This window comes from Haliotis cracherodii, unplaced genomic scaffold (assembly GCF_022045235.1).
Source record: "Haliotis cracherodii isolate W230 unplaced genomic scaffold, xgHalCrac1.p SCAF_20, whole genome shotgun sequence".
Classification (NCBI taxonomy): domain Eukaryota; kingdom Metazoa; phylum Mollusca; class Gastropoda; order Lepetellida; family Haliotidae; genus Haliotis; species Haliotis cracherodii.
This window is the reverse complement of record NW_027266276.1, coordinates 3,117,877-3,145,683: the sequence shown is the minus strand read 5'-3', so window position 1 is coordinate 3,145,683 and position 27,807 is coordinate 3,117,877. Positions and strand designations below refer to the sequence as shown.

Sequence of the window (27,807 nt, the reverse complement as noted above, 5' to 3'; positions counted from 1 at the left end):
TCCTGCAAACGGTGACTATCTTTTGACGGAGTTGGTACAAGCAAACTATATGCGGATTCGAACATGGTCGAAGTCAAACATGGGTTAAGAACACACTGGGACACATGTGGTGATGTCTCACAAGCGGTTCATTACATTTGATGGCGTTGGTACAACCAAACCATTTGGGGATTCGAACATGGTCGAGGTCTAACATGGGTTAAGAACACACTAGGACACGTGTGGTGATGTCTCACAAGCGGTTCATTACATTTGATGGCATTGGTACAACCAAACCATTTGGGGATTCGAACATGGTCGAGGTCAAACATGGGTTAAGAACACACTAGGACACGTGTGGTGATGTCTCACAAGCGGTTCATTACATTTGATGGCATTGGTACAACCAAACCATATGCGGATTCGAACATGGTCGAAGTCAAACATGGGTTAAGAACACACTGGGACACGTGTGGTGATGTTTCACAAGCGGTTTATTACATTTGATGGCGTTGGTACAACCAAACCATTTTGGGATTCGAACATGGTCGAAGTCAAACATGGGTTAAGAACACACTGGGACACATGTGGATGTCATGCAAGTGGTTCATTACATTTGATGGCATTGGTACAACCAAACCATTTGAGGATTCGAACATGGTCGAAGTTGGAAATTGGTTTAAACATCCTGGGACACCCAGGTCAATGTAGTAGTGGTGATGTCTCACAAGAGGTTCTTTACATTTGACGGCGCTGGTACAGGTAAACCCTTTGAGGATTCGAATATATGAACGAGGTGGGAAACAGGTTTTAGCACTTTATCTCAACAATGCGACAGGAACCCGGGGCCCGGAGGAACGCAGAACGATAATCCATTTGACTTGAGCCCAACTGACAAAGAAGTTACGGCCTGTTAAAGAGTCACCAAGCCGAAAGGCTGAAGAGTCCCAGTGTTAGCGTTTGATTTAATATTATTATTATTCCGCCGATTTTTGTACCAGAGCTAGAAAAATAACCACTGGCTCGATTATGTTCACATTTTGTGTGTGTATGTGGACCGGTGGGTACTGGTGCCCGCCCAAATCCCAAGGCCGTAGGCCCAAAGGCCAAGGGCAGATAACTAAAAGAAGAGAATATTTTGAAGATGTATTTCGCCCTATTGCTCCACAACCGCTTATCCGATTACGTTGAAACCTAGCATGTATCTGCTGCTTAAGCTGCTTGACATTTTTTGTTCTTTGACTTTGGTCATTGGTCACATGGTTTGGCAGCCATATTGGATTCAAGGTTTTTACAGTGTTTTTAGGGTACCTGTCTTCAAATGCAAACAACTTTAAGTCCACTGCATGAAATGCTTTCAAACTTTCTGATAATTGTCTCCATACATAACGCATCAAATGTTAATAGCCGATTTTGGATATCTTTTTTAGTTACGGTCGTATCGAATTTTGATTTTGATCATATTTTTCAACGAAATTTTGCTTTGAAGATCATATCTTGTAAGGTTCTCCACAGAAACTATTGCAAGTTTACATGAAGTTAGTGTGCCATATGCATCTCATTTATTGTTATTGGTTGTATGCTAAAAGTAACACCGCTTGGTGGTAATATTTGATCAATACTTTGGACACCCCTGGAACACGGCAATTTCCGGTGACATCTTTTGACAGAGTTGGTACATGCAAACCCTTTATGGATTCGAACATGTTCGAGATCGGGAATGGTTTTAGAACAGACCTGGACGCTCTGGCACACACCAATTTCCTTGCGACAATACCCTGCAAGTGGTGCCTGCATTTGACGGAGTTGGTTCAAGGAAACCCTTTGAGGATTCGAACATGGACGTTTGGGCACAGTGTTACTTGGAGCCCGCCATTGCTGCTTGCAGCTTTAATTAGGGCTCCAAGCCGAAAGGCTGTAGAGCCCTATTGTAATCGTTCGATTTATTATTAGGGCTCCAAGCCGAAAGGCTGTAGAGCCCTATTGAAATCGTTCGATTTATTATTATTATTATTATTTATTATTATTATTATTATTTATTATTCCGCCGATTTTTGTACCACACCTAGCAAAATAACCACTGGGTCGATTATGTTCTAATTTTGTGTGTGTGTGTGGACAGTTGGGTACTAGTGCCCGCCAAAAACCCAAGGCCGTATGCCCAAAGGCAAAGGGCAGATAACTAAAAGAACAGAATTTTTTGAAGATGTATTTCGCCCTATTGCTCCGCAATGGCTTATCCGATTACTTTGAAACCTAGCATGTATCTGCTGCTTGAGCTGCTTGACATCTTTTGTTCTTTGACTTTGGTCATTGGTCACGTGGTTTGGCAGCCATATTGGATTCAAGGTTTTTACAGTGTCTTTTGGGTACCTGTTTTCAAATGCAAACAACTTTGAGTCCACTGCATGAAATGCTTTCAAACTTTCTGAGAATGGTCTCCATACAGAACACATCAAACGTTATTAACCGATTTTGGATATCTTTTTTAGTTGCGGCCATATTGGATTTTGATTTTGATCATTTTTTTCACCCAAATTTTACTTTAAAGATCATATTTTATAAAGTTTTTAACAGAAACTATGGAAAGTTTGCATTAAGTTTTGATATTATGTGTACCTACATTTTTTCTGGGTTGCATACTGAAAGCACCTTCGCTTGGTGGTATTATTTGATTTTAGTAAAATGTGAGACTTGAGTACAAATACTAATGGAAGCGCCTCATAAATCTACCATAAACCCCCATTCACTGCAGATACCCAAACGTTCTCCACAGTCTTCTTCAGTATTATGTGTACTACCCTTGACGATCAGGGTTAAAATTGGCCTTTTTCAACCGATGCTTGTCTCAAGAGGCAACTATGCTTGTCACAGGAGGCGACTAATCGGATCGGGTTGTCAGACTCGCTGACTTGGTTCTTCATTTTTCAATTGCCACTTGCTATGGTACCTTATTTTTGACAGTGTTGTTAAAAGCAAACCATTTGCGGATTAGAATATGGAGGTCGGAAATGGGTTAAGTACACTCTGTGAAACTGTGGCACACGCCAATTTGGTAGTGGTAATGTCCTGAAAACGGTGACTATCTTTTGACGGAGTTGGTACAAGCAAACCATATGCGGATTCGAACATGGTAGTAGTCAAACATGGGTTAAGAACACACTGGGACACATGGGGTGATGTCTCGCAAGCGGTTCCTTACATTTGATGGCGTTGGTACAAACAAACCATTTGAGGATTCGAACAGGGTCGAAGTTGGAAATTGGTTTAAACATCCCGGGACACCCAGGCACATGTCAATTTAGTAGTGGTGATGTCTCACAAGAGGCGTTGGTACAGGTAAACCCTTTGAGGATTCGAATATATGAACGAGGTGGGAAACAGGTTTTAGCACTTTATCTCAACAATGCGACAGGAACCCGGGGCCCGGAGGAACGCAGAACAATAATCCATTTGACTTGAGCCCAACTGACTAAGAAGTTACAGCCTGTTGAAGAGTCACCAACCCGAAAGGCTGAAGAGTCCCAGTGTTAGCGTTTGATTTAATATTATTATTATTCAGCCGATTTTTGTACCAGAGCTAGAAAAATAACCACTGGCTCGATTATGTTCACATTTTGTGTGTGTATGTGGACCGGTAGGTACTGTTGCCCGCCAAAATCCCAAGGCCGTAGGCCCAAACGCCAAGGGCAGATAACTAAAAGAACAGAATATTTTGAAGATGTATTTCGCCCTATTGCTCCGCAACCGCTTATCCGATTACGTTGAAAACTTGCATGTATCTGCTGCTTGAGCTGCTTGACATTTTTTGTTCTTTGACTTTGGTCATTGGTCACGTGGTTTGGCAGCCATATTGGATTCAAGGTTTTCACAGTGTTTTTAGGGTACCTGTCTTCAAATGCAAACAACTTTGAGTCCACTGCATGAAATGCTTTCAAACTTTCTGATAATTGTCTCCATACATAACGCATCAAACGTTAATAGCTGATTTTGGATATCTTTTTTAGTTACGGTCGTATTGAATTTTGATTTTGATCATATTTTTCAACGAAATTTTGCTTTGAAGATCATATCTTGTAAGGTTCTCCACAGAAACTATTGCATGTTTACATGAAGTTAGTGTGCCATATGCATCTCATTTATTGTTATTGGTTGTATGCTAAAAGTAACACCGCTTGGTGGTAATATTTGATCAATACTTTGGACACCCCTGGAACACGGCAATTTCGTAGCGGCGATTTCGGGTGACATCTTTTGACAGAGTTGGTACAAGCAAACCATGTATGGATTCGAACATGTTCGAGGTCGGGAATGGTTTTAGAACAGACCTGGACACTCTGGCTCACGCCAATTTCCTTGCGACGATACCCTGCAAGTGGTGCCTACATTTGACGGAGTTGGTTCAAGGAAACCCTTTGAGGATTCGAACACGGACGTTTGGGCACAGTGTTACTTGGAGCCCGCCATTGCTGCTTGCAGCTTTAATTATTATTTATTATTATTATTATTTATTATTCCGCCGATTTCTGTACCAGGCCTACCAAAATAACCACTATCCTGATTGTGTTCAAATTTTGTATGTGTATGTGGACCGTTGGGTACTAGTGCCCGCCAAAAATCCAAGGCCGTAGGCCCAAAGGCCAAGGGCAGATAACTGAAAAACAAGTATTTTTTGACGATGTATTTTGCCCTGCTGCTCCACAACCGTTTGTCCGTTTACTTTCAAACCTTGCATGTATCTGCTGCTTCACTTCTTTGATATTTTTTGTTCTTTGACTTTGGTCATTGATCACGTGTTTTGGCAGCCATATTGGATTCAAGGTTTTCACAGGGTTTTTTTGGCACCTGTCTTCAAATACTATCTCCTCTGAATCCACTGCATGAAATGCATTCAAACTTTCTGAGAATTGTCTCCATACAGAACACAACAATTTAGCATAGCCATTTTTCGATATCTTTTTCAGTTGCGGCCATATTGGATTTTGATTTTGATAAAAAAATTCACCGAAATTTTACTTTAAAGATCATATCTTGTAAGGTTCTCCACAGAAACTATTGAAAGTTTGCATGAAGTTTTGATACTATATGTACCTCATTTTTTTTCTGGGTTGCATACTGAAAGCACCACCGCTTGGTGGTATTACTTGATTTAAGTAAAAAATATTGAGTACAAATTGACTTGAGTACAAATACTGAAGGAAGCGCCTCATAAATCTACTATAAGCCCCCATTCACTGGCTTTGCCGATACTAAAGCGTTCTCCACTGTCTTGTTCAATATTATGTGTACTACCCTTGACGACCTGAGTTAGAATTGGCCTTTTTCAACCGATGCTTGTCGTAAGAGGCAACTACATGTATGCTTGTCACAGGAGGCGACTAATCGGATCGGGTGGTCAGACTTGCTGACTTGGTTCTTCATTTCTCAATTGCCAATTACTACGGTACCTTATTTTTGACGGCGTTGTTAAAAGCAAACCATTTGCGGATTAGAATATGGGCAACTGTGGCACACGCCAATTTGGTAGCGGCAATGTCCTGCAAACAGTGACTATCATTTGACGGAGTTGGTACAACCAAACCATGTGCGGTTTCGAACATGGTCGAAGTCAAACTTGGGTTAAGAATACACTGGAACACATGTCATGTTTCACAAGCGGTTTATTACATTTATCGGCATTGGTACAACAAAACCATTTGGGGATTCGAACATGGTCGAAGTCAAACATGGGTTAAGAACACACTTGGACACTTGTGGTGATGTCTCACAAACGGTTCATTACATTTGATGGCGTTGGTACAAGCAAACCATATGCGGATTCGAACATGGTCGAAGTCAAACATAGGTTAAGAACACACTGGGACACGTGTGGTGATGTCTCACAAGCGGTTCCTTACATTTGATGGCGTTGGTACAAGCAAACCATTTGAGGATTTGAACATGGTCGAAGTTGGAAATTGGTTAAAACATCCTGGGACACCCAGGCACATGTCAGTTTAGTAGTGGTGATGTCTCACAAGAGGTTCCTTACATTTGATGGCGTTGGTACAGGTAAACCCTTTGAGGATTCGAATATGAACGAGGTCGGAAACAAGTTTAGCACTTTATCTCAGCAATGCTACAGGAACCCGGGGCCCGGACAAACGCAGAACGCTAATCCGTTTGACTGGAGCCCAATTGACAAAGAAGTTACAGCCTGTTAAAGAGTCACCAAGCCGAAAGGCTAAAGAGCCCCAGTGTTATCGTTTGATTTAATATTATTATTATTCCGCCGATTTTTGTATCAGAGCTAGCAAAATAACCACTGGCTCGATTTTGTTCAAATTTTGTATGTGTATGAAGACCGTTGGGTACTAGTGCCCGCCAAACACCCAAGGCCGTAGGCCCGAAGGCCAAGGGCAGATAACTAAAAATCAAGACTTTTTTAAAGATGTATTTCGCCCTTTTGCTCCGCAACCGCTTATCCGATTACTTTGAAAACTTGCATGTATCTGCTGCTTGAGCTGCTTGACATTTTTTGTTCTTTTACTTTGGTCATTGGTCACTTGGTTTGGCAGCCATATTAGATTCAAGGTTTTCACAGTGTATTTTGGGTACCTGTGTTCAAACGCAAACAACTCCGAGTCCACTGCATGAAATGCTTCCAAATTTTCTGAGAATTGTCTCCACACACAACACAGCAAACTCTAATAGCCGTTTTTGGATATCTATTTTAGTTGCGGTTGTATTGGATTTTGATTTTGATAAAAAAAATTACCGACATTTTACTTTAACGATCAAATCTTGTTAGCTTGTTGACAGAAACTATTGCAAGTTTACATGAAGTTAGTGTATCATATGCATCTTATTTTCTGTTCTTGGGTGCATGGAAAAAGTAACAACACTTGGTGGTAATATTTGATTAAAATTTGGGACACCCCTTGAACACGCCAATATCCTGCAAACGGTGACTATCTTTTGACAGAGTTGGTACAAACAAACCCTTTGAGGATTCGAACATGTTTGATGTCGGAAATGGGTTTAAAACAGACTTAGTACACGCCAATTTCGTAGCGGCAATACCCTGCAAGTTGTGCCTACATGTGACGGATTTGGTACAAGGAAACCCTTTAAGGATTCGAACATGGACGTTTGTGCACAGTGTAACTTGGAGCCCGCCATTGCTGCTTTGCAGCTATATTTATTTATTATTATTATTTATTATTCCGCCGATTTTTGTACCAGGCCTAGCAAAATAACCCCTGGCCTGATTGTGTTCAAATTTTGTATGTGTATGTGGACCGTTGGGTACTAGTGCCCGCCAAAAACCCAAGGCCGTAGGCCCAAAGGCAAAGGGCAGATAACTGAAAAACAAGTATTTTTGGACGATATATTTTGCCCTGCTGCTCCACAACCATTTGTCCGTTTACTTTCAAACCTTGCATGTATCTGCTGCTTCAGTTCTTTGATATTTTTTGTTCTTTGACTTTGGTCATTGGTCATGTGGTTTGGCAGCCATATTGGATTCAAGGTTTTTACATGGTTTTTTGGGCACCTGTCTTCAAATACTATCTCCTCTGAATCTACTGCATGAAATGATTTCAAACTTTCTGAGAATTGTCTCCATACAGAACACAACAAATTAGCATAGCCGTTTTTCGATATCTTTTTTAGTTGCGGCCATAATGGATTTTGATTTTGATAATTTTTTTCACCGAAATTTTACTTTAAAGATCATATCTTGTAAGGTTCTCCACAGAAACTATTGCCAGTTTGCATGAAGTTTTGATACTATATGTACCTCATTTTTTTTCTGGGTTGCATACTGAAAGCACCACCGCTTGGTGGTATTACTTGATTTTAGTAAAAAATATTGAGTACAAATTGACTTGAGTACAAATACTGAAGGAAGCGCCTCATAAATCTACTATAAACCCCCATTCACTAGCTTTGCAAATACTCAAGCGTTCTCCACAGTCTTGTTCAATATTATGTGTACTACCCTTGACGACGAGAGTTAGAATTGGCCTTTTTCAACCGATGCTTGTCTTAAGAGGCAACTATGCTTGTCACAGGAGGCGACTAATCGGATCGGGTGGTCAGACTTGCTGACTTGATTTTTCATTTCTCAATTGCCAATTGCTATGATACCTTATTTTTGATGGCGTTGTTAAAAGCAAACCATTTGCGGATTAGAATATGGGAAACTGTGGCACACGCCAATTTGGTAGCGGCAATGTCCTGCAAACGGTGACTATCTTTTGACGGAGTTGGTACAACCAAACCATGTGCGGATTCGAACATGGTCGAAGTCAAACTTGGGTTAAGAACACACTAGGACACATGTTATGATGTCTCACAAGCGGTTTATTACATTTAACGGCATTGGTACAACCAAACCATTTGGGGATTCGAACATGGTTGAAGTCAAATATGGGTTAAGAACACACTGGGACACGTGTGGTGATGTCTCACAAGCGGTTCATTACATTTAACGGCATTGGTACAACCAAACCATTTGGGGATTCGAACATGGTTGAAGTCAAACATGGGTTTAGAACACACTGGGACACGTGTGGTGATGTCTCACAAGCGGTTCATTACATTTGATGGCGTTGGTACAAGCAAACCATATGGGATTCGAACATGGTCGAAGTCAAACATGGGTTTAGAACACACTGGGACACGCGTGGTGATGTCTCGAAAGCGGTTCCTTACATTTGATGGCGTTGGTACAAGCAAACCATTTGAGGATTCGAATATGAACGAGGTCGGAAACAAGTTTAGCACTTTATCTCAGCAATGCGACAGGAACCCGGGGCCCGGACAAACGCAGAACGCTAATCCGTTTGACTGGAGCCCAATTGACAAAGAAGTTACGGCCTGTTAAAGAGTCACCAAGCCGAAAGGCAAAAGAGCCCCAGTGTTATCTTTTGATTTAATATTATTATTATTCCGCCGATTTTGTACCAGAGCTAGCAAAATAACCACTGGCTCGATTTTGTTCAAATTTTGTATGTGTATGAAGACCGTTGGGTACTAGTGCCCGCCAAAAACCCAAAGCCGTAGGCCCAAAGGCCAAGGGCAGATAACTAAAAATCAAGACTTTTTTAAAGATGTATTTCGCCCTATTGCTCCGCAGCCGCTTATCCGATTACTTTGAAAACTTGCATGTATCTGCTGCTTGAGCTGCTTGACATTTTTTTGTTCTTTATCTTTGGTCATTGGTCACATGGTTTGGCAGCCATATTAGATTCAAGATTTTCACAGTGTTCAAACGCAAACAACTCCGAGTCCACTGCATGAAATGCTTCAAAATTTTCTGAGAATTGTCTCCACACACAACACAGCAAACTCTAATAGCCGTTTTTGGATATCTGTTTTAGTTGCGGTTGTATTGGATTTTGATTTTGATAAAAAGAATTACCGAAATTTTACTTTAACGATCATATCTTGTTAGCTTGTTGACAGAAACTATTGCAAGTTTACATGAAGTTAGTGTATCATATGCATCTTATTTTCTGTTCTTGGGTGCATTGAAAAAGTAACAACACTTGGTGGTAATATTTGATTAAAATTTGGGACACCCCTGGAACACGCCAATGTCCAGCAAACGGTGACTATCTTTTGACAGAGTTGGTACAAACAAACCCTTTGAGGATTTGAACATGTTTGATGTCGGAAATGGGTTTAGAACAGACTTAGCACACGCCAATTTCGTAGCGGCAATACCCATCAAATTGTGCCTACATGTGGCGGATTTGGTACAAGGAAACCCTTTAAGGATTCGAACATGGACGTTTGTGCACAGTGTAACTTGGAGCCCGCCATTGCTGCTTTGCAGCTATATTTCATGTTACAATAGTTATTAGTGATGTCGGGTCTTGGTCAAGGTCACTTGTACTTCACTGTTATCAGGGCCAATGAGACGAAGAGGCTAAACTTGACCTTTGTGCATTGAATGAGTGAGTGAGTTGGGTTTAACGCTGCTTTTAACAGTAATCCAGTTATATCATGGCATGCCAGCTTAATGTGGGAGGAAAGCCCGAAGTGATGCAGGTCTCAGACGTTTACCACTTCGATGAAACCCACGAGCACGGGTATGAAGCTGACAAACCTAGAAACATATTTGGGGCGAACCGGGATTCGAACCCACAACCATCGGTTTCTGGCGTGCCCAAGGGACGCAACTCTGCACAGCGAGTGCTTGAATGAAGTGTTACAACACTTCTGAAGTTAAAGAAACGAGAACCTGTATATCTCAGTCATTTTCATTTTTCCCCAACTGGCCTGCCAAGGTCACTTTGTTTTGAGTTGGCAACAGGTCCAAATCTGTGAAGTATTCTTCAGGGTTATTACACCTGTAATAGGGTACTTGCAGCAGTGAAATTTATTACCTTTTTTTTGGAAATAAAAATAGAGCCCATCTATTGAATAATGCTATTTACCCTTTCTGTAGCATATTTCCAAATGTTGGTGAAAGTAGGGAGCTGAGACAGGATACAAGTAGATCAATATTGATGGATTAAGAGTTTTGCAAGTGAACTACATAACGTTTTGTTTATACTAAGGTTGAATATTATGTATTATTAATAATGCAGATTTCTCTGCTGTAGGTGACCAAGGACGACGGTATCAGGCCAAGCACCACAATGGAGGGGCTCGGGAGACTCCGCCCTGCTTTCAAAGAAGGGGGATCTACCACCGCTGGTATGTTTAGGAAGGATGGGGGTGGGGAGAGGGGGAACCATCAGTCTATGATAAAGTGTGAAAGTTACAACATGCAAATTCTAAGACTACTGTAGTGAGTGAGTGAGTGAGTATGGTTTTACGCCGCTTTTAGCAATATTCCAGCAATATCATGACGGGGGACACCAGAAATGGGCTTCACACATTGTACCCATGTCGGGAATCGAACCCGGGTCTTCGGCGTGACGAGCAAACGCTTTAACCACTAGGCTACCCGACCGCCCTAAGACTACTGTAAGTATGGCTACTGTAAGACTACTGTTAGTATGGCTACTGTAAGTCTACTTTAAGTATGGCTACTGTAAGACTACTGTTAGTATGGCTACTGTAAGTATTGTTACTGTACGTATGGCTACTGTAAGACTACTGTAAGTATGGCTACTGTAAGTATGGCTACTGTAAGACTACTTTAAGTATGGCTACTGTAAGTATGGCTACTGTTAGTATGGCTACTGTAAGACTACTGTAAGTATGGCTACTGTAAGACTACTGTAAGTATGGCTACTGTAAGTATGGCTACTATTAGTATGGCTACTGTAAGACTACTGTAAGTATGGCTACTGTTAGTATGGCTACTGTAAGACTGCTGCAAGTATGGCTACTGTAAGTATAGCTACTGTACGTATGGCTACTGTAAGACTACTGTAAGTATGGCTACTGTAAGACTACTGTAAGTATGGCTACTGTAAGTATGGCTACTGTAAGACTGCTGCAAGTATGGCTACTGTAAGTATGGCTACTGTAAGTATGGCTACTGTAAGACTACTGTAAGTATGGCTACTGTAAGACTACTGTAAGTATGGCTACTGTAAGACTACTGTAAGTATGGCTACTGTAAGACTACTGTAAGGATGGCTACTGTAAGTATGGCTACTGTTAGTATGGCTACTGTAAGACTACTGTAAGTATGGCTATTGTAAGACTACTGTAAGTATGGTTACTGTAAGTATGGCTACTGTAAGTATGGCTACTGTTAGTATGGCTACTGTAAGACTACTGTAAGTATGGCTACTGTAAGACTACTGTAAGTATGGCTACTGTTAGTATGGCTACTGTAAGACTGCTGCAAGTATGGCTACTGTAAGTATGGCTACTGTACGTATGGCTACTGTAAGACTACTGTAAGTATGGCTACTGTAAGACTACTGTAAGTATGGCTACTGTAAGACTACTGTAAGTAAGACTACTGTAAGTATGGCTACTGTAAGACTACTGTAAGTATGGCTACTGTAAGTATGGCTACTGTTAGTATGGCTACTGTAAGACTACTGTAAGTATGGCTACTGTAAGACTACTGTAAGTATGGCTACTGTTAGTATGGCTACTGTAAGACTGCTGTAAGTATGGCTACTGTAAGACTACTGTAAGTATGGCTACTGTAAGTATGGCTACTGTAAGTATGGCTACTGTTAGTATGGCTACTGTAAGACTACTGTAAGTATGGCTACTGTACGACTACTGTAAGTATGGCTACTGTTAGTATGGCTACTGTAAGACTGCTGCAAGTATGGCTACTGTAAGACTACTGTAAGTATGGCTACTGTAAGTATGGCTACTGTAAGTATGGCTACTGTTAGTATGGCTACTGTAAGACTACTGTAAGTATGGCTACTGTAAGTATGGCTACTGTAAGTATGGCTACTGTAAGTATGGCTACTGTTAGTATGGCTACTGTAAGACTACTGTAAGTATGGCTACTGTAAGTATGGCTACTGTAAGACTACTGTAAGTATGGCCACTGTTAGTATGGCTACTGTAAGTATGGCTACTGTAAGACTACTGTAAGTATGGCTACTGTAAGTATGGCTACTGTAAGTATGGCTACTGTAAGACTACTGTAAGTATGGCTACTGTAAGACTACTGTAAGTATGGCTACTGTTAGTATGGCTACTGTAAGTATGGCTACTGTAAGACTACTGTAAGTATGGCTACTGTAAGTATGGCTACTGTTAGTATGGCTACTGTAAGACTACTGTAAGTATGACTACTGTAAGTATGGCTACTGTTAGTATGGCTACTGTAAGACTACTGTAAGTATGGCTACTGTAAGTATGGCTACTGTAAGACTACTGTAAGTATGGCCACTGTTAGTATGGCTACTGTAAGTATGGCTACTGTAAGACTACTGTAAGTATGGCTACTGTAAGTATGGCTACTGTAAGTATGGCTACTGTAAGACTACTGTAAGTATGGCTACTGTAAGACTACTGTAAGTATGGCTACTATAAGTATGGCTACTGTAAGACTACTGTAAGTATGGCCACTGTTAGTATGGCTACTGTAAGACTGCTGTAAGTATGGCTACTGTAAGTATGCCTTAAGGTATGGGAGTACGATCGCCTTGTATTGTGTGTTCCCCGACAGGCAACTCCAGCCAGGTGAGCGATGGTGCGGCAGCCGTGCTGTTGGCGCGCCGGTCCGAGGCGGAGCGGAGGCGATGGCCAATCCTGGGTGTCCTCAAGTCCTACGCTGTGGAAGGATGTCCACCTGACATCATGGGGATCGGGCCGTCGGTGGCCATCCCATCCGCTCTCAAGAAAGCAGGTAGGACTATTATTATCACCTCATTAGGACCTCTTTTCCTATTTACAAGGTAACAAAAACTTCAAACTGTAGGGTCTGTGGTTGCAATAAAAATCATATCAAAATTGTTTGGAAAAGATCTCATAACATAATTGTTGGGCAGATGAAATAATAGTAAAACAGAGTAATTTTATTGGAAATAATTAGATTATTAAATACTTATTTTTTGGAATATTCAGTGTAAATATAATAATTATCATAATTAGATCTAAATACCTTTAAATGTATTTGTTTGAAATTTTATTTGACATTTGTTTAATTTGGGGCTTGGTGGATCCGGGGATTCTAAGTAGTGAGTTGTCAGGTGGGGTGTCGGGTATTAAAATGGTAGTCCCCGAGTGGCCACAGTGCCAACAGCAAATAACCTACAAACTATGTGTTATGCCTTATGTTTCTGTAGAAAAGATAGAGTATAGAGTAAAGAAAATCCAACACTGACTGTCCAAAGATTAATTTTATGTGTATTTCTTAACAGGGCAGAAATATCAGGTGTCAAATGTATGTTTTATTTGAATTCTTCCAGCATCCATACACAGTGGATCCCAGGCCCACTCCCAAGATAGTAAACGTCATCCCTAATAAATGAGACACCCTCCATGGTCTAGTGGTAGAGCGTCCTCCCAAAGAGCGGAAGGTCCGGGGTTTGATCCCCGGCCGCGTCATACAAAAAGGCGTTAAAGATGATTGTTTCTGCCCTGTCTGGCGCTCGGCATTAAGGGGCTAAAACAAGGACCGGTCGGCTCGGAGTCAGTATTCTGTGTCTGAGTGGGGTATTCATGTTAAACTGTGGCATGGTATTTCAGTGAGCTAGCATTATTGAATCAGCATCAGTCCGGACTAGTACATGCAGACAACACACGTGCATACACATCGCTATATGATCTTGGATGCGACGTTAAACCCCATTTCACCTCACCTCACCTAATAAATGATCCCCTGTTGCACCTGAAATAACACACCCACTTGGCTGACGGCATCGCCGTCCTACCCATTCAACCATAACTTGTGTCTGTATTTACTGTCAATCACTACAGGTCTGACAGTCCGCGATATCGACATCTTCGAGATCAACGAGGCGTTTGCCAGCCAGGCCGTGTACTGCATGGAGAAGCTGGGCATCCCCCTTGAGAAGGTCAACCCCAAGGGGGGCGCTGTTGCCCTGGGGCACCCCCTCGGCTGCACCGGCGCCCGGCAGATTGGGACGTTGTTGCATGAGCTCAAGAGAAGAGGCAAACCGTAAGTCATGGCTCTCCACAGCGATTCCGGTTTCGGGTTGTCCCCAGCAAACTATGCTGGTCGTTAGAGTCCACGAGGGGCGGTCAGGTAGCCTAGTGGTTAAAGCGTTCGCTCGTCATGCTGAAGACATAGGTTCGATTCCCAACATGGGTACAATGTGTGAAGCACATTTCTGGTGTCCCATACCGTGATATTGATGGAATATTGCTAAAAGCGGGTAACATCAAACTCACTCACTCACTTGAGTCCACGAAATGGATCTGATGGTCAGGCTTGGTGACTTGGTTGATTGCGTGTCATTGTACCCCGATGGTGTGGATCTGTGCTCACAATATTGACCACTGGATTGTCTGGTCTAGACTTAGTTTTTACAATCGCTGCCATATGGTTTGAATATTGCGGGGTGGGGTGTAAAAACAACAAACAAACCAAGTTACGGTAGATGTTACTGAGGCTTGTAAAGATCATCCATGTGTGAATTCCTGTAATCATGAATACATCATGAATACTTCATGAATACTTCATGAGCTTGTGTGGATCGTGGTGTATCATCACTCACAAATATACTGTAGCTACTGGTTGGTCAGTTCCCATCTTGCAAAGTCCCAGATGAGTCAGTGGACATCATGGCATCGTAGTGATTGACAGGAAGTCACTTGTCACATGACATTTGATCCAATTCGTTCATTGAGTCACGAGTCTGACATGATGTAGATCTTAAGGTCACACAAAATGTTTCACCAAACAGTTGTGGTGTCTTGTGCATTCTACGTGGTGAATGTTTCAGGGCCTATGCTGTGGTGTCTTGTGCATTCTACGTGGTGAATGTTTCAGGGCCTATGCTGTGGTGTCTAGTGCATTCTATGTAGTAAATGTTTCAGTGCCTATGGTGTGGTGTCTTGTGCATTCTACGTGGTGATTGTTTCAGGGCCTATGGTGTGGTGTCTTGTGCATTCTACGTGGTGAATGTTTCAGGGCCTATGGTGTGGTGTCTTATGCATTCTACGTGGTGAATGTTTCAGGGCCTATGGTGTGGTGTCTTGTGCATTCTACGTGGTGAATGTTTCAGGGCCTATGGTGTGGTGTCTTGTGCATTCTACATGGTGAATGTTTCAGGGCCTATGGTGTGGTGTTTGTGCATTCTACGTGGTGAATTGGTTCAGGGCCTATGGTGTGGTGTCTTGTGTATTCTACATGGTGAATGTTTCAGGGCCTATGGTGTGGTGTCCATGTGTATTCTACGTGGTGAATGTTTCAGTGCCTATGGTGTGGTGTCTTGTCTATTCTACGTGGTGAATGTTTCAGGGCCTATGGAGTGGTGTCTTGTGCATTCTACGTGGTGAATGTTTCAGGGCCTAAGGTGTGGTGTCCATGTGTATTCTATGTAGTGAATGTTTCAGTGCCTATGGTGTGGTGTCTTGTGCATTCTACGTGGTGAATGTTTCAGGGCCTATGGTGTGGTGTCCATGTGTATTCTATGTAGTGAATGTTTCAGTGCCTATGGTGTGGTGTCTTGTGCATTCTACATGGTGAATGTTTCAGGGCCTATGGTGTGGTGTCTTGTGCATTCTACGTGGTGAATGTTTCAAGGCCTATGCTGTGGTGTCTTGTGTATTCTACATGGTGAATGTTTCAGGGCCTATGGTGTGTCGTCCATGTGTATTCTACGTGGTGAATGTTTCAGGGCCTATGGTGTGGTGTCTTGTGCATTCTACGTGGTGAATGTTTCAGGGCCTATGGTGTGGTGCCTTGTGCATTCTACGTGGTGAATGTTTCAGGGCCTATGGTGTGTCGTCCATGTGTATTCTACGTGGTGAATGTTTCAGTGCCTATGGTGTGGTGTCTTGTGCATTCTACGTGGTGAATGTTTCAGGGCCTATGGTGTGGTGTCTTGTGCATTCTACGTGGTGAATGTTTCAGGGCCTATGGTGTGGTGTCTTGTGCATTCTACATGATGAATGTTTCAGGGCCTATGGTGTGTCGTCCATGTGTATTCTACGTGGTGAATGTTTCAGGGCCTATGGTGTGGTGTCTTGTGCATTCTATGTGGTGAATGTTTCAGGGCCTATGGTGTGGTGCCTTGTGCATTCTACGTGGTGAATGTTTCAGGGCCTATGATGTGTCGTCCATGTGTATTCTACGTGGTGAATGTTTCAGGGCCTATGGTGTGGTGTCTTGTGCATTCTACGTGGTGAATGTTTCAGGGCCTATGCTGTGGTGTCTTGTGCATTCTACGTGGTGAATGTTTCAGGGCCTATGGTGTGGTGTCCATGTGTATTGGCACCGGCATGGGAGCAGCCGCCGTTTTCCAGTATCAAGCATAATCAATTCATGGTTGGGGCCACTACCTGAAGAGGAAAACTCCAAACACCAGAATAAATAAGTGCTCACCATTTAAAAGGTGAAAACAAGAGGTCCTCAAGCAGTTGAATTTCCTTCACTCTTGCACCTTTATTATTTGGAGACATGACACATCACTCTCTATCATAAACAGACTGGTTGATTTTGTGCCTGTACCCAAGTATTATATCACTGTATTCGATGTAATAAGCACCCAGGGCGCTCTCAAACTTAGAAATAGGGGGCTCTTATTAGAATATTACTTTGGTGAAAAAAACAGATTTGAAAGATAAATTTCGTAGTTTATGCTAACAGCCTGGAATGTTTATATTCGAGCTATGTATTTTTCCAGAATTTAATTGCCCATAATTAAGGGTGCATAAATAAGTCTTGTGTACATCGATCAATCGGAAGGGGTGCTAATTGGGATTGTTCACAAGCAAATATATTAGCAAATATCGCCTTGGGCGCTTATTGCGTCGAATACGGTTCCTCAGATTACAAATGCCAGAAAAAATATGTTTGCAAAGGATGACCTCCACTTTAATGAACATGTCATTCCTATCAGATATTCAGACATTACAACGCCAGGAAAGTTGGTTCTTGGTTCTGAGGAATCAAGGAAGTCTTCAAGGCTGATTATACAATTATCAGCAAGTTATGAGAATCACTGTAATGATCGTTTTTGATTTGACAGCTTTATGTACATACACTTTAACATGCAATTGTACATACATTGACTTCCTACAGGATGTATATTTCCATGATAAGAGATGAATAAATTGTTATATTTACAAATTAGAAAGTGTCAGTTATTCTTTCTGTCCATCTTGAGACAAGGTGAGGTGAAATGGGGTTTAAAGTCACATTCAAGATTATTACTTTTATATAGCGACAAAGGGGGGAGAATGCCAAGGCTAAACTTTGCCAGGAGATTTAAATATGTACCGTGAATAATATCATGGTTTTACATTGCAAGAATTTGTTTTATTTTTTTGTGTTGTTTAATGCTGCTCCCAGCAATATCCCAGCTATGTGATGGCAGCTTGTAAATAATCCAGTCCGGATCACACACTGATGGGCTACAACGACACTTAAATCAACTACCAACCAATCCATTTAGTCACCTCGTACCAGCATCGGTTGCTGTAGATCGGTTCTAACTGGAATCCCCATGGTGTAGACCAGCATCGGTTGCTGTAGATCGGTTCTAACTGGAATCCCCATGGTCTAGACCAGCATCGGTTGCTGTAGATCTGTTTTTGATCCAAAATTTATTATTTAATGTCACACTCAGCAATATTTCAGCTATATGAAGTCCGTCTGTAAGTCTGGACCAGACCATTCAATGATTGACATCATGAGCACTTATATTTGCAATACGATGACATGCATCAACCAAGTCAGCGATCCTGACCACTCAATCCCATTAGTAGCTTCTTACAACAAGCATGGGTTGCTGAAGACCAATTCTAACCCGAATCTTAACTAGTCAGCTAGAGCTTGTTATGAAACTTGTCTTTCACTGGGGTTTGCGATTAGCTACCTGTGCTCTTGTCCCACGACAATGCATAAACATAGCTCCATTATTCCAGCCTAGGTTGGCAAGGGTGGAAACTGGACTTTTATGGTCAGTTAAGTCCCTTGGCTTGGGAAGATGGACTCTGAAATCTGACACAAAGTCTGACAAATAGTTGACATTTTATTGAATATGCATTAACAAGTAGAAAATGATGAGACTGAATGGTGACAGAATGAAAGATGAATGTACAAGATGAACATCCAAGATGAACAGCCTGAACGACTGTGGCAACCATCGCAATATCGCGGCCAGGAATCAAATGACAACACATACAACTCAGGAAGTCCTGAAACCTACAGCAGGACTCAACAATTTCAAATAGTAACTGCAAATTTGTGTCAATTTAAACAAACATTGGGTGACAAAACATGTCACATTATCTCAGAAAAAACGTTCATGATTAGAAGCCAAAATTGAATAAAAATTCTTGTCGCTTGCTGGAAATACAAAGATATTAAACAGTTGACAATCCTAAAATGAGGAAACCCAAGTCAGATAGATCATTAGATGGATCGTCTACTTCTCAGCTGAGAGCTATTGTGGACAGTTGATACGAGATGGTGTTACATTTCACCCCTGTGCATGTGAGACAAGACACAAAGCCACACCCTCAGCTTTCCACAAGGTCAGGCTAAAGCCAGGGCAGATCTTTACAAAATGTTGAAAGGTACAAAACATTTCATCAGATTCCCAATTTAATCATGAATCTAAAACTATTTCATAAACAATACATTCTAACAGTCAAGGAACCTATTTAACTTCAATACAAAGATGATTCAGATTCTGTTAATTCTTCTCATGATGAATATCTACCACGCCCGGGATATTCGTGGTCGTAGCGAAAGGGGGACATAACAAGGGATGCCAACAGTTAATTGGCGCTGATAGATGACTAGCAATGGACAATTGGAAGCCAACACTTAACAGTAAATTAGCTGATAGGGATGGACAATTGGAACCAATTGGATTCAAGTTTTCTCTGCTTCATGGCATTTAATCACTTGATGAAGGGGTAGGTATATACTCTGAAACGTTGTGTTCCTCAAAATAAAGAAGTGGACATCCATAATTCTCTTCCCTAAGGGACCAGTCCTTGTACTGAAACACTGCATGAATAAAGACGTTGAAATCCAAAGTCCACTCTGTTTTCATTCTCCGTTTCATAGACTAGTGTACCCCTAGTACAAAACCAGACCCTGAATTTCAGATGATGATGCACAACAATTATTCAGTCAACTATTCAACTCAAGAACCCATCTGTGTCATTAATATGGTTCTACCAGTCAGTGGTAAAACCTACAGCAACAACATTGTGATAATATTTTACAAAAACCGGGTAGTCCTGAACTTGGGTCTTTCAGTAGACCTGACTTAGACTCTAAGAACATCATATACAACAGAATTAGTACCTCATGGCAATATGATACAAAAATACCATAACTGATGCTTCACACCAGTTTGATAACTTACAAAATATTCTATCTTCAACTCAACATTCCATTACAAAAATACAACAGTTATATATATAATACTGAATTCCATGGAAGCTTCTCGCAAAGACCCAAGAAAAATCAATTCATTCAAGTGAGTGAGTGAGTAGGGTTTAACGCCGCTTTTAACATTATTTCGGTTATACTACAGCGTGTGAGGAAAGCCCGAAGTGATACAGGTCTCAGACGTTTACCACTTCGGTGAAACCCACGAGCCCGGGTATGGTGCTGACAAACCTAGAAACATAATCGGGGCGAACCCATAATCATAGGTTTCTGGCAGGCCGAGAGGGGACGCAGCTCTGCACAGCGAATCAAGGCGTCTAAGACGTCTGGGCCACCCGTGCCCCCTCAATTCATTCAAAAAAACGTTACTTGAATATGGTACATATGAATTTAAAGAAGTGAAAGAACACCAAATTGTTTTATATTACTTTCGTTAATCTGCCATGCCATAACAGATTAACAATAGTATTTTAAAAGTATTGGGTGTTTAATTTTTTTGGAGAAGTATATAATTGTTAGCCATTAACACAAATATGTAAAGTATGTTATATGCAACACTTCTATGTTGTCAGCACTGGAACACATGTAGTAGAATGAGTTCAACACAAGAGGTTCACTCAGGGAAATAACTGAAAAACTCTGCTTTTCATCAGTGGCTTCATCTTTTGTCTCTGCATGAAATTATTAACCCTTAGCGTGCCGAATTAATTTGAAGAGTGAAAAAAGTCTCCTCATTAACTGAAAATTTATTTTATATTTTTGAAATTCTTAATTTGTTAGATCCTTCCGTATGCACCTGTATAATTTTATTTTTCCTATCTGAATTATACAAATTTGAATAATATCTACAAAATTTATCTATTTTTACATTGCTTTGCATCTATCACTAAAAATCCTTAAATCTTCCAAAACTAAACAAATCCAGTACAGAATGCCCACACGTGTTTGCTTATAAAGTTTAGGATCTAAAGTGAATTTATTTATTCAAAGAACAGAAATTTAAATTCAACAAGAACTCTACTTCCAAATCTGACAAAGTAAATTGTGTTTTTTGTGCATTGATGTTTGGACATTTTGTCTCAAGATTTGAAGTAATTTTATCATAAGCAATGGTATAAAAAATGTAAAACAAAAACTGGTCAGCCTGGATATAAATTTCATCAACCTGCTGTGTGTATTTACAGTAATATTACTTGAAACACAACTCGAGCACTGCACAGGATAGTTTTAAAAAAGAGAAAAACTCAGGAAAATTACTTTTGGGTATATTGGTTTCAGAATGGCTTCTTTTCAGTGTGAAACATTGTGATACAGTAAGCAGAATTTGAATCCTGCTTTTAGTCAGAGAACCAAGATATTTGGTCCAAAATAGCCAACATGGTGCACCTTATTAGGTATGGAGGGATGAAATAAAATAAATTATCTGCGCCACTCATGAAAATATCAAGTCAGGTCACATGATGGGATAAACATAGCGTCTGACAAGAAACCCAAACATCTTTTATTTATCAGCACAAGAACACTAAATGGCGCCACCTCCAAGTCATCACCAATACCAGATCACTGAAACAGAGAAGCACCACAGCTAACTAGTAACTTCATGGCCGCTCTGCCTCGTGAGGAGGAGAAGGAGAGGCCTATTCACAATCACTGTATACACAGGTCAATAACTGCATTGAGTATATATATAAGAAGTCATAATTACAAATGATTCCATGAAAAGCTTGGTCGTTTTCGACTTTCTCATCAATCTTGTGCTAAAATTCATGTTTGAGGAATGTTACGACAATCTCAGCTGGTAACCATTTCCTGTTAATCCCTGACTACACCTCGCTGAAATCATAATTATGCTGTTTTCTGCACACAAAAATCCCATCTGTAATATACACAAGAAAATATGGCCTGTCATGTACATTTTCGCTTAAAATTACTTTCAGATTGTTCCAGAAGTTGGTCGACCTGGACAGAAAATAGCCTCCCTCTAATGGCGGGCATAGTGACTTTGAAGTTTCAGTGTCGTCAGAACAGAACCACTTCTAGTTTTAATGAAGTTCAGTTGAACATCTGATACAGTCAGTACTTCACAGGCTTTATGTCCATCCATCCCGTGATGTGGCCACCATGTGAGGGAGAGGTGGTGAGCGTTCATATTTAATCAGCTAATGTGTGTGAGTGAGTTGGGTTTAACGCTGCTTTTAACATTATTCCAGGTATATCACGGCGTGTCAGCTTAATGTGGGAGGAAAGCACGAAGCGATGCAGGTCTCAGATGTTTACCACTTCGGTGAAACCCACGAGCACGGGTATGGTGCTGACAAACCTAGAAACATAATTGGGGCGAACCGGGATTCGAACCCACAATCATAGGTTTCTGGCGTGTCCAGGGGACGCAACTCTGCACAGCGAATCGCGGTGCCTTAGACGACTGGGCCACCCGTGCCCCCAAATCAGCTAATTAAATGAATCTGTGCATTAACCATGGAAAACTATAAGCCTTCTCAGTGCGTGAACATTTTGCGAAGTTGGTTGGTTTGTTGTTAAACGCCGCACTCAGCAATATTCCAGCTATATGAGGGCGCTCTGTAAATAATCCAGTCTGGACCAGAAAATCCAGTGATTGATATCATGAGCATCGCCCAACGCAATTGGGGTCTCCCCAGTTTCCCTCTCCCTCAAACCAGGTTGTGTCTTGACTTGTTTGCAAACAGCGACGACACTGCAAATCGGTCACATGTATTCACGTTGATGCAGGAATGAAATGGGTACAGACCTGTGAAGTATTGACAATATTAACCCTGTCTTACCGTACTCCAGAAACATCCGGGTTCAGATCTCTCCAACCTAATCCAGTTATCAGGAATGTTCGAGTCTCACCACAACACGATGTGAGAATGTAAAGCCACCTTATAGACGAAACTACAGATTAGCTGACCTCAGTCTGACTTATAGCTGCTGACAAAGATTCTGGAGAAGATGTAAAAGTAACATACAAAATTACAACCCCAGTATGGACACAGGTAGAAGAAACATCCTGTGAACAGCACATGCCTGTCTGTACAAGTTGGCAGGAGCAAATAGAAGACATGCTAAGACTATACAAAGTTCATGCTTAGGCTAAATAAATATAAGTCTTGGTTCCCAGGCACTGTCCGCATCATCCCAACAGTCGGCTGTACGTTTCGTTTTTATTTCCATTCCCTTCTGAAACCCACGAGCACGGGTACGGTGTTGACAAACCTAGAAACATAATCGGGGCGAACCAGGTAACAGTATGACAGCCGAGTATCCCTCTTAAATGTTGAGTGGTAAAGTAACTCTCTGGAGTAACATCTGACCTTCAAGAAGTAGCAATCATGTGTTAGAAAGGTCATCCTCAATAATCCAGGGTATTATATTTTCGTTATTATGACAAATACTCTCCACCCATTTGCCTCCCACGTTTGTTTCAAAAGTGATGTCACATCTCCAACCAATAACTTCCCACAGAATACTTATTCTGGCTGTTTATAGCATTGTGTCATTCAATAGATGTCTGTATGAAGCTATGGTGGCAATGAAATGATTTATTTACCAATAGTAATACTGCATGTGATTGGTTGACCAAGCACTGAATTTCGCGTTGTTCAATAACCAAGAAATAAATTAGGCCAGACCAACAGACTACCGTTTCCAGATTGACTGATAACAGAATGGGCGAGGCTTTGCACTTTATTGTCTGTTGAATTATTGCCCAGAACGATGTTACGATTTCGTACTGTTGTCTACATTTTTTGGTGTGTTAATGATTGAATAAGCAGTCTGTGAAGTCATTGTAGTTGGTATATTTATTTAGGAGTACTGACTAATAGTGTTGCATTTATGTAGTGTGAGTGAGTGAGTGAGTTTGGTTTAACGCCCCTTTTAACAGTATTCCAGTTATATCACGGCGTGTCAGCTTGATGTGGGAGGAAAGCCCGAAGTGATGCAGGTCTCAGACGTTTACCACTTCGGTGAAACCCACGAGCACGGGTGTGGTGCGGACAAACCTAGAAACATAATTGGGGCGAACCGGGATTCGAACCCACTAGCTTAACTTGTAGAGGGATGACATTAAGAACTGATGAAATGAAGGCATCATCAAAGACAAAAGTATCTGGGAATAGTGAAGTAAATTTATTGAAAATGAAAAATGAAAATTTATAACAAATTTATGGCTTCACAGACTGCTGTGTGCACAACAAACCAATTGTCATGACAAAGGCAGTGTGATGCCGTTTAATAAATACTGGGGGACGAGAGAAAGTCTGGTCTAGATTTTTTCACAACAAGGTAGAATTTGAATTTATTCAAACTTAAACTTATAAAATGATTCTTTGATAAGAAAACCTGTTTTCTTCTCAAGTAAACACCAGTGCACTTTTTATCTTCAAAGAAAATGAGATTTTTTTAGCTTTGCCCTCTTGTTAAAAAATCACCATATCATTGATACATGACATGATATATACAAACATGAACACTAACTTTTGCCTCTGAGTATGTGTTATTTATCTGTCTGTCCAATTTATTCCGAAATACCTGTAGGGAATGATAAACTCCACCAGAACTAAAGGCATACTTTGATATGAAACCCTCACTTGAATAAGATCACATTCATTTCCACATGATCCAATATTTCCATAAATAAAATAAATAACCAGTTTTACTTGCAATGCCGGAGGTGTTCTCTGCATCACAAACACACATGTCACAAGGAGCAGGTGCCCCTTCGGAACACTCTCTGCTTCTTCTGATACAGTCGTAACTATCTGGCACATTCATATAATTTAGGGGACATGTACAAAATTGTTTCAACCAAACTTGGTCCACACATGACAGTCACACTATGACCATATATGTCCACAGATGCAACCATGACCTGTAAAGTCAGTGTGTGATATTGTGACCATATATGGCCAATTAATATCATCATGATAACATCCGGTCAACATGAGCCATTGTGGATATTTTCTTTCATGACCAAATATGGACAAGATATATCCACCATAACCATATATGGTCAATATATATATCCACAATAACCATATATAGTCAACCTATTGCCATGACGACCAAGTACTGATAGATAAAACAATGGAAACAAGACCTAGAGAAAAATTAAAAAAGGAGTCCAAATCACGTCTAGAATGATTTGGCAAGTCTAGATTGCCACAGGCCTGAAATTAAGGATCCATTTGGATTTTATCTTATATTTTGTAGATATAGATTTTTTAAACAAGAGAACAATTTCTGGGTCTAAATGTCTGTCCAACTCCCAGTACTGTTTTGGTAATGTGATAACACCCCGGAAATAACATCTCTCCGCCTTATTTTGACATTAATGTTCGTACAGAATAAAAGCAAACTTTCTTTCATATGTTCCTTTATTTTCTTCCATCAGTATATATGACAAAAATGTTCATCATTGCCATATAAGGTCAGAACATGCCATGATCACCATATATGGTCACTGTAAAGTCACTGTGACCATATATGGCCAGGCTGTACATCCCAGTCATATATGGTCAAGAAGACTTGTCATGGTGTACAAGCAATGAATGCCATCCAGTTGAGACAAGCAATACTCCCACAGTGACATAAGTCTCACGTCAACATATGGCAAGCAATATATTTATCCAATACCAACAGACTGTTTCATGACCAAATATGGCAGCACCACAGAGGGGGCCATAGTTAAAAGTTATGTAACCATAGCAACAACATCCAGCTTTGTACATGCAGATTTCTCTAGTTTTGGCACCGTCCTTCCCTGATAGACTCACATTAATAATGATGGCTGTTGGAACGAGAACCACCACGTTCCCAAGTATACTACTCAAAACAAGTGAAGGACCATCGCTTCTTTCCAACTGCTATAGCGTCATGTCCGATGAGCTACAGTAATATGAAGGAATTGGGTGATCCTTAACATTTGTGAGTAGTATAGGAGTATACACAAAAAACCCTACATGTACCTGGGCATAGCAAGGTATCCAAACACTAAGGCTTTCTTAACTCCTAGCTCAGCAGATACCAGTATCTGGTACATAGCACACTTGAGTATACGCCAGGTACCATGGTACACAGGTCAGTTGGCACCACTGTACCAGCTACGTAGTTCATTATACCCCATGTACCATGGTACATAGCTCAGTTGACACCAATGTACCAGCTACGTAGTTCACTTGAGTTTACTCTAGGTACCATGGTACATAGTGCACTTGAGTATACTCCAGGTACCATGGTACATAGTGCACTTGAGTATACTCCAGGTACATAGGTCAGTTGACACCAATGTACCAGGTACATAGTTCATTATACCCCATGTACCATGGTACAAAGCTCAGTTGACACCATTGTACCAGGTACGTAGTTCAATATACCCCATGTACCATAGGTCAGTTGACACCAATGTACCAGGTACGTAGTTCATTATACCCCATGTACCATGGTACATAGGTCAGTTGACACCAATGTACCAGGTACGTAGTTCATTATACCCTATGTACCATGGTACATAGCTCAGGTGACACCATAGTACCAGGTACGTAGTTCACTTGAGGTACCAAGGTACATGAAAGTACCCCGGCAGCAAGCAGTCACAGTAGCAGTGCCTGTGCCAGTGAGATTCCAACAGCATCAGTAACTCCAACAACAGGTAACATCTGAGTATCCTTCAATCACAACAGTGGTCCTACCTCCAGCACTGGAGGCTGCAATGAATACTGATTCTCCCTGCCTCACACAAGGTATAACCAACAAGTCCATTCATGTGATAAATGCTATATCATACATTTGGCATCTCCAGCGACATTCTTTGGAACTGACCTTCTCCCTGGGAAACTTGTGATGTGAACAATGTTGACAGAGCGAAGTCTTACTTGGTCATTACTTGGTATACTTGGCATATTTTAAAATCAATTTGAGGGTCCTGATATAGGGGTTCACAACTCAGTAGTCAGTAAAATTGGGTTAGTGACTTTGGTTTACACCGCTTTTAACAGTATTCCAGTTACGTCACAGTGAGTCAGCTTAATGTGGGAGGAAAGCCAGAAGTGATGCAGGTCTCAGACGTTTACCACTTCGGTGCAACCCACGAGCACAGGTATGGTGCTGACAAACCTAGAAACATAATCAGGGCGAACCAGGATTCGAACCCACTAGCTTAACTTCCCCTTGGAAAGTATTTTTCAATCAATAAAGTTCAACAAACTTGTCAGGGAAACTGTATTAATCTATTATTAACTAATTTCTGAAATCATGGGTCTGAAATACATGAGAATATTTTCTAATAATATGCTCTTAATGATTAAGGACTTGGGGACCCTATCACATACCTGTATTATCAAAGGAACGGATACTCTATCAGACGAGGCAGTTACCCCCAGTAGATCCGTAAACATTAGCTCAACTCACCCAGAAACAGTCAGCCCCACCTATTGCATTAACTCAAACTTAATGATCCAGCCTCGTCCCTATTTCACACAGGTCTCTCATTACCACCATCTCAAAAAAATCAGATCTCAGTTGTAGCTAACAAGATTGTCATGACAGTACATGAGAAGGGCTACAGCCAACGCCTCCATTTCCTTCTCCAAAGATAATGTTCAGGATGACTCACATTCCAACATTGACTCCCAGCACGGTTGCCTGAATTAGTAAGAATGCCCACTCGTCTGAATTCAGAGAATTTCACTTTCTCTTTATATTCCCGAGAATCGAACTCGCAACCTTCATATCTGTAGCCCAGTGAGTGTACCACGAGGCTACAGAGGTGGTGATAAGACTCACTTGTTTTTAGAATGTCCTTCTCAAGATCCGTTCGCCAGCAACAGATATTTTACACG

At 41.1% G+C, this 27,807-nt stretch overlaps 1 protein-coding gene across 1 annotated transcript in view; it reads left to right on the top strand.

Moving 5' to 3' along the window:
- LOC139470008 (3-ketoacyl-CoA thiolase B, peroxisomal-like) overlaps positions 1–17,530 on the top strand; it is a 29,379-nt gene extending 11,849 nt beyond the window's left edge. Inside the window, exons 9-12 of the mRNA XM_071252294.1 lie at positions 10,575–10,668; positions 13,073–13,252; positions 14,326–14,527; positions 16,779–17,530. Of these exons, the coding sequence (XP_071108395.1) occupies positions 10,575–10,668; positions 13,073–13,252; positions 14,326–14,527; positions 16,779–16,851 (549 nt within the window). The 3' untranslated portion in view covers positions 16,852–17,530. The remainder of the gene's footprint in view (positions 1–10,574; positions 10,669–13,072; positions 13,253–14,325; positions 14,528–16,778) is intronic.
- Positions 17,531–27,807: the final 10,277 nt, after the last annotated feature.